General features: G+C 40.7%; 1 protein-coding gene across 1 annotated transcript in view; it reads left to right on the forward strand.

Moving 5' to 3' along the window:
* Nucleotides 1-1,574, forward strand: part of MYLK4 (myosin light chain kinase family member 4) — a 75,117-nt gene extending 73,543 nt beyond the window's left edge. Inside the window, exon 11 of the mRNA XM_049654943.1 lies at nt 1,252-1,574. Coding sequence (XP_049510900.1) covers nt 1,252-1,399 — 148 coding nt within the window. The 3' untranslated portion in view covers nt 1,400-1,574. The remainder of the gene's footprint in view (nt 1-1,251) is intronic.
* The last annotated feature ends 6,981 nt before the right edge of the window (nt 1,575-8,555 follow it).

An 8,555-nucleotide genomic window follows, 5' to 3' on the forward strand; every position in this document is an offset into this window, starting at 1 on the left:
CAGCTATTGGAATGCTTCTGGGGGTCCAATACTGAAAATGTATAATATTCAACAAAATAGCACTTCCCTCTGAGGTTGGTAGAGGTCAAGAGTTTTTTTTTTTTTTTTTTTAATTTTTTTTTCAACGTTTTTTATTTATTTTTGGGACAGAGAGAGACAGAGCATGAACGGGGGAGGGGCAGAGAGAGAGGGAGACACAGAATCGGAAACAGGCTCCAGGCTCCGAGCCATCAGTCCAGAGCCTGACGGGGGGCTCGAACTCACGGACCGCGAGATCGTGACCTGGCTGAAGTCGGACGCTTAACCGACTGCGCCACCCAGGCGCCCCAAGTAGAGGTCAAGAGTTTTAAGAAACATTACATTTGCCTGCTTCGGGTCCTGCCAATGGTGACACTCTCACCAAGTTATTAAACTTTCCTTCATGGTAAAGATTTATCATCTCTTCAAATCTTATACTTAAATATTTGTTATCTGATGAAACAATTTTATTGAAGCAATCTACAAACTGAAGCTCCATGACTGCTTGAAATTATTTTCTTGATACAATTTCAGAAGTAGACTCCAGACTGTTACACTCACTTGTAGTTTTTATGTTGAAAGGCTATTTAGTTTAATGTGATAACCATTAGCACACAAGACAAGTTTACCAAATTTAGAATTAGAATATAATCTCTATAATTCTTTCTCATGTTATTTTTTAAGCTGTATAAATGTTTGCTGTCTCAAAAGGATATAGTTTCTTTGTAAAGGTATCTAATGTACTCTGTCTCAGTACTTATATTAACTCTCTATCTATTTAAGTCTTTAAAATGTCTTAATTCAAAAATTAGTGCTACATATTATTCAAAAGTTTTAATATATAAATTGCTCTTGCAATTATCAAGAATCATTGTAGCATTTTGCTCTTGCAGTAGTATGTATACATTTATTCTTCCATTGACTGATAGAAATTCAATCCATGAAGCTCAAACATGGCATGAAAAATGGTTACTTGTACTTGAAAGTAGGTGTTCAATTAATAACAAGAATTTTGAATGATTTGTCTCACTTGTCTTACCACTGTTGTTACCCTGATTGGTTTGATGGTAACCTACAATCATCAATGATAGTTCCAGAAAAAGTAGAATTGCCTGTGAATTTGACATTTGGCCATGTGGTCTCCCAAAGGGAATGGCCAGAGCTGAGGTTGAATGGCAGATTCAGGCCTCATTTGGTATATCTCTGCTAACAGCCTTCTGAATCTCCCTTTAGTTGGAGAATAAGTGCAAGTGAGGCTCTCAAGCACCCCTGGCTGTCAGACCACAAGCTCCACTCCAGACTCATTTCACAGGTAACCAAGGTTTGTTGCTTTTCCTCTCATTTTCTAACTGACCTCAATCTTTGGATAATCAGAGGCTAGAAGCATCCCAGCCTTATATGGGTTTCTGTCTCATTCCATTTCTCACAGCCTTCAAATCTTGGGCTAGTGTTGAATTGCTTAAAATGCTTTTATTAAGCAGTTTGTGTTTTGTCAAATATGATGTTTAGGAGAGTATTACTTTCAGCATAACTAATGTGTTTATTATTCAATCATTATACTTATTATAAAATAAATTACATCACTGTACTATGCACACATACTTATATACATAGTCTAGAATATATAAACAAATAATGTTTTGGAAAATATATGTTAGTGTATATTCAGGATAAATAGTCCTCCTTAATTCAGAACTCAGATTTTTAACTTTTGTGTTTACCTGGTTCAGTATGCTCTGGGAACCAAAAAACTGTTCTACTCAGGTTGATCCAGAGAGCAATGTAAATCTATGTGAAGGAGACTCTTACCAAAGACTGAATGAAGATGACCTAAGTACTGGTGTGTTGTCGTTGTTGTTTTTAATCTTTTTTCTCCTCAAGTTTCTATTTAAATTCCAGTTAGTTAACATATAGTGGAATATTAGTTTCAGGAGTAGAGTTTAGTGATTCATCACTTACATATAACAGCCAGTGCTCATCTCAAGTGCTCTCCTTAATTCCCATCATTCATTTAACCCTTCCCCCTACCCATCTCCTTTCCAGCAACCCTCAGTTGGATCTCTATAGTTAAGAATCCGTTTCCAGGTTTGTCTCTTTTTTCCCTTTTTTCCTAAGTACTTGTTGACAATAATTGAGCCCACACTCTGTGATAACTTTGTACAATAAGATTCCTAATCTACTTATTGCCTTAATTCCTATTTATGTCCAAGAACTCATCTGTCCCTTTGGCACAGATTCCTTCCCTAAGCTTCAGATGCATATATCCACTTGACATTTCCACTTGGATCTCCTCCGTCCTAAACTGATCTCATCTTTTCCATCTCACCTCTTCCTCCACCATTCTCCCAGAATGGCCCCCCATTGAATGACCTAAACCAAACCCGAGGGCGTTTTTGTTGTTTCCTTCCTGTCCCTCAATCCTCCCATCTCATATTTGATTTATATCCAAGTTCCGTACATTATTTTCCCTAATTACTTCTAGAATCTGTCTAACCTTGTTCATCCCGTTTGTTATCCTGGCCCATGACACCCCTCATCTGAATTACTACAACAGCCTCCTCCAGACTTTCTCCACCCACATCCCTGTGGATTATACAAACAACACAGAAGCAAAAGTGTAACATTTAAGTAACTCAACTAAACATTTAGGATGTTTACCTGGCCAAGATGTAGGGAGAGGCAAGAAGCAATGTGTGCCTTCGGGCCTTGTCAGGGAAGGTCTGACATGAGCATGGTTAAGATGGCTGCCGTCATGCCCTGGAGTCATATGCGTTTGATACACTTTCATTTCCTCCATCTCTGTACCCCATCCTCCCTACTTCTCAGGGTTTTGGAATGGAGCTTTTTCAGTGACCAACAAACCTTGGAATGACTATGCTTCAGGTACTCATTTTTTCCACATCCAGTTTTTATTGAAATTAACTTTACTTCTAAATTCAGCATCAGTACTGAGTTTTATTTGTGTCTGAATATACCTTTCCTTGATAATTGGTACTGATGTCAAGTAAAAATAGACTTTTTACCTAGTTGGTACCTCACCCAGACTACATAAACTGCTTATTAGGGTTACCAACCTATTTTGGGCCAATTTTCCACCAATGTATTTTTATCCAAGCTTATTGGTGTCCAAATAACACTTTGACGTGGTAGGACAATATGGAAACCACAACAGATAATTAATGACATTATACAGTTTAAAAAGTGCTTAAAATATTTTTTAAACCATATAACAACAGCAAAAATCACCTTTTTGTTATTCTATCCAACTGTTGGTACCTAGGTAAATTGATATTTCAAGAACGATGGAGATTTGAAAAAAAATTACAAATTCCACTGTATAAATCTAGTCAGTTATCATTAAAGTTATAATTATATGGCACTGTGCCAGGCACTGTTCTCACTGCTTTACAAAAAATAATTCATTTAATCCACATACCAGTTCTCTGAAACAGGTGTTGTTATTATCCTCATATAGGTAAGGAAACCGAAGACAGGGGTACTTGTCCAGGATCTCACCAGGAGGAAGTGATGGAGCTAGCTCCCCAGTGTAGACAGGCAGGCTCTGGAACCTGGGCAGAGCTTCACTACTCTACTATCCTGCTGAATAATGGGCTTCTGGGCAAAGGAGGCCTGATGATATTTCCAGAACTCTTCCTGTACAGTACATTTTTGGTGTTCTTGAAAGCCAGTATTCAAGCTTAGTGTATTTTATTTTTCAAAGAAATATTGAGACTAGATTTTTCCAGAAGATTCATTTTTGGAATAATCTTGGTTCTGATATGTTTTATAAAATCAGAATGTAACTTTATGTTGAACGTTTTTTTTTTTTAATTTTTTTTCAACGTTTTTTTTTTATTTATTTTTGGGACAGAGAGAGACAGAGCATGAACGGGGGAGGGGCAGAGAGAGAGGGAGACGCAGAATCGGAAACAGGCTCCAGGCTCCGAGCCATCAGCCCAGACAGAGCCTGACACGGGGCTCGAACTCACGGACCGCGAGATCGTGACCTGGCTGAAGTCGGACGCTTAACCGACTGCGCCACCCAGGCGCCCCTATGTTGAACATTTAACTCTTACCCCAAACTATTTACTATTCAAATCGAAATTATATTTTAAAAGCCTTTTATAAACTTTTATTTATCTCTTTTAATTGTTTCATGCTTAAAACACTTACAATTTATTAACCACTAAACATGCTTATAATCAGTCAGTAAATTTAAAAAGGATTTTTCCTTAGGAATTAAAGCCCTGTAGCTCTCTGCCTTCTGTATTATGCTCTTACATTGCCAACCATCCATACATAAGCCACCTTCCATCAGAAACAGCTCTCAGCTTGAGTGGAACAAAGCATTCCCAAATTACAAATCTATTAGAACCCATCAAGCATCTACTGCAGGCTTAATAAATGTGTTGGGCCTGGAGGAAAGAAAAATGAACAAATATGACATTGTTTCTTTTCTGCTAGAACTAATAAGCCTCTACCTTTCCTTCCCAATCCCAGTGTTACAACCTCAGCTCTTGCCCTTTTTCCAATATGCTGAACTAATAAAATACTGTAGGAGCTGATATTCCATATCTATCCATCTCTTTTCTAATTCACCAAATCATTATTTCATTAATGACAACTCTGATCATGTTCCTCCCACACCATAAATTCTTCCAGTTTTCCCCATCGTGCACACCAAACTAACACACCCAACCATCCAGCCTGCTCTGACATGCCCTGATATCAGGTGTTCCATCCTGTCTTTGCTACTGCTTCCAGATCAGCCCGAATCCTAGTGAGTGCCTGAGACCTACTTTAAATGCCACCTCCTTTAAGATGGTTCTTCTCAACCCCCAAACTGGAGGTGCTTTTTTTGTCTTCTTGAACCTCTCTTGTGGCACTTAAATAACGCTTGAAAACTTTTGGAAGAAGCAAAAGTTGTATCTGACTCATTTTTGTCCTCATCTGGTCTCAGTCTTGACCCTCAAGCTTTGTCAACATGAATATTTGTGGAAGGGAGTTTTGACCAAACACGCACATAAAAATGAAGTGTCATTAGGTGCTCAGCTCTTTGTTTCTGACTCTGAGAGGAAAGGTAGTGATGACAGGGGAAAGTGGGGAATGCTCAAGCTGGTCCCTGAAGGTGGTTCAATGCATCTGTTGGAGGGTCATGAACAGTTTAGGCTTCTAGAACATCTCTTGAAGAGCATTTTCAACCAGTAGGAAGTTATTGACTCTTCAGGTGTTCTCATATCAGAAGTGAGGAATGAAATTATATATATATATATATATATATATATATATATATATGTTCTAATTCTAAAGTTCTAATTCTTCTTCAAATGTCTTGTGATTTCCCTAGAAGAAGAAGAATTGCTGCTCTAATGCGAAGGACCTTGTGACCAAATAGTCCGTGGAAGGTGCCCATTTGAAAGGTTGGTCTCAGGTCTTTCTGAAGAGATGTTGTGCAAGCCTTAAGAGGGAGTAGCAAGAAAGAAGCCAAATGTGTGTTGCACTGACTATGTGGGAAGCAGGGCAGTGTTTCTGCTGAGGGGGAGGGCCCCAATTTTGGACTGTTGTGTGTGCAGCCTGGCTCTGCCATTTTCTAGCACAGAAACCTCAATTTCCTGTTTTGTGGGTTGGGGATAGTCTTACTTCCTATGCTTGTTGAGTGGCTCCAACAAGATAATCCATGCAAAGCCTGGATACCAGGGCCTGGCACATAGTAGGTACTTGATAATTATCTCAGTAGGTGCCAGTAATTGAACAAAACCATCTCTGGTAGTCCTTACAATTGGGATCAGAAGAAGTAATACCTTTTTTGTGCTGATGGGGAAACCAGTCTCGAGACCCACACACTAACTCCCCCAAAGTCACGTAAATGGTACAGCATGACTTCTCAAGTGTCTCTGAATTTAAAGCCCATGCTTGTTTTTCTTTCCTGAACTGCTTCCTGGTATTGGCCCAGTCTTGGAGCTGGAGGAACCATACCACTTCATACACAGCCTGTACCCTGCTTAGAATTTTGTCAGAATTATTAGGAGATGGATTTACACATGAATACTTTTGATTGAATCAAAAGCTAGCTTAATTTATGCCCTAAAGGAGAAGCCTAAGGCCTTGTACTTATTACAGAGAACTTTTAGAAATCTCAACATATATGTCCTTGTTGGGGGGCCATTTACCCTCCAGCAAGCCAGTTCTCTCACTTGGGGCAGTAAGCCCATGGCCACTGTTGCCACTCAATTTTAACAAATGTGTAGGACTGATGACTTGTGAGTCTGCATTCTTGCTGCCTGCTGGTCTTACTCTCTTATTCTCATTTGTATTTACTCTGGTCCTGAGGTTTTTGTTTGTCTGTTTGACTCTATATTCTTGCAAGCTGCCTTGAAATCTTTTGTAGAATAAGATCGGGTAGAAATAAGTCAGTATATCATAATAAAAGTCCCAGGCCAGAGTTAGGAAAGCACTCAGCCTTTGGTGTAAGGGTCATTCCTTCCCAGTCTACCACTTATGTAGAAATCTATGAAACATCAGCAGGAAGGCTTGTGCTTCCTACTTACAAAGGCCACTATCATGGGTCAAAGATAGCAAGGACGGTAAAGTTTTTGGAAGAGTAGAAGGTAGCTATGTGCCTTGTGATAATGTGGAGAAAGGAAGGACGCTGCCTGCTCCCAGGCCTGGGTGGTCAGGCTCACTGAGGTACAGCCTGGCCTTCACCCGTGAGTGGTGGGCACCAGAGTCTGCGGGGAACTCTCCCTCCCTCCATCCCCCAGCAATTTTGTCTCCGGTGACCACAAACCTCAAGGGTTTGCCACAAACTGCCTTCCCACCCTAAGCACTGGAGTCACTTTTGAGGCCTGGTAGGAATGAATTCATTGGGTGACTGGAGGTTGCACTGCAAGGCATGTCTGTCACCAGGGGCTGGCAGGGAGAGAAAGAGGAGGAAATGGTAGTGGGAGGCAGTAGAATCCTTCCATGCCACGTTGGTCCTTTGAACCCAAGGCAATGTAGGCCAGTAGCAGCCCAAGCAGTGACAGTTATGTGGAGGACAAAACATTGGAGCTGATGACACTGGCACAGTTAGCTACTGTCTTTGTTGAATTGCTTGATGAGACCTTTGAGCGTGGTCAGGTCTGCCTCCAGACGGTCCCTTGGGCTGGCTGCCTTCCTCTCTGGGGACCTCAGCTCCAGTGGGCCACAGAATTTCAACTTGGTTGCACTGCAGGCCTGGGAAGCATTGTTTAAGGTCCATGGGATGTGGGTGCCTCCCAGTTTACTTCTTTTACTCTTTTTTTTTTTTCAAATTAAAATGTGAGCTTAAGACATTAACTCTGAGAGCAGCCTCATTTGAGAAGAATTTTTTTTAAGTCATTTTTTATAGTATTTCCTGCCAGGATAAGATGGGGTTTTTGGCAAGCTTTACAAGTGAGTAAAACCAACTTTGTGATAATATTGATTTTTAAAATCTGGTGGTTGAAGATTATTCCTGTGGAAAAAGAATGACTTCCAGGCCCTGTGAATAAGGCAGGATCCATCATGTCGATTGAGGCATATAAATCTCCTGCAATTTGTTAGAGGTTTTTTGATGCATTGAGGAAATACTCTAAAAATCAACCTGGTGGCATTTCGTTTTGTGTTTCTGTTCCATCTTTTGCCAACCCGTGAACTATGAATTTAGGACACTTTCTCAGAGCCATGAATTTAGGACACCTTCTCAGAGTTTGATGTAGGGTAGCAAACCCTGTGCGGGCCTATGTCAAACGTGGTCATAAAGCAAATGAAAATCTTTCCCACGCGCAATCTGTGGCCTTACTTTGATGCGGGGTCAGGCTGACAGAATGGATGGTGTGGTAGCAGCTGGGGAGCTGGCTGTGCCTCACATGAAACAAAGAGGCCTTGTCCTTCGATCTTGCAAATAGTACGAAAATATCTTGCATAAACTGAAAAAAAAAAAAAAACCCAACTCGGGTAAGCAGTGGAATCCTGCAAGGGGTTTCTTTTTTTCTCTCACATGCACACATACATTATAAAAAAATCATGTGTGGTTTTCCTAAGGCGCACAACCAACTAATTACAATTTTAAAAGCCCTGCTGAATTAACAAGAGTCATATTTTGTTTGCTTTGCAGGAAAACTGCTGCGGTTGCTGCTGCTTTGAGAAGATTTTTGGAAAAATCAGCAGTTCTGATGCCTTGACCCCTGTGATGACGGGTGGCCCTGGGGGGGCGGTGGAGCCGCTGCACTTGAACTCTGAGCACCCAGTTAAGGGGGACACCTAGTCCTGTGGTCCCAGGGGGTGCAGACAAGCCCTGCATCCCTTTCCTCAACTCCCCAGACCCCATGGTAGTGCACAACGGGAAAGATGCTTCCCTGCCATCTTGAGTTTTCAATTTTTAATTTTTGACTTTAGACACTGGGGCAGGGGGTACATTATTTCTGCTCTTTCTCAGCTTATTAGAGCAATCATACCGGAGATTTATTTGAGACATTTAAATCTGGAGGATACATTTAGAGGGAGAAAACTGCTTCCAGTCCTTAAACTATGCCTTT

Source organism: Panthera uncia, assembly GCF_023721935.1.
Source record: "Panthera uncia isolate 11264 chromosome B2 unlocalized genomic scaffold, Puncia_PCG_1.0 HiC_scaffold_25, whole genome shotgun sequence".
In the NCBI taxonomy this organism is placed as follows: Eukaryota; Metazoa; Chordata; class Mammalia; order Carnivora; family Felidae; genus Panthera; species Panthera uncia.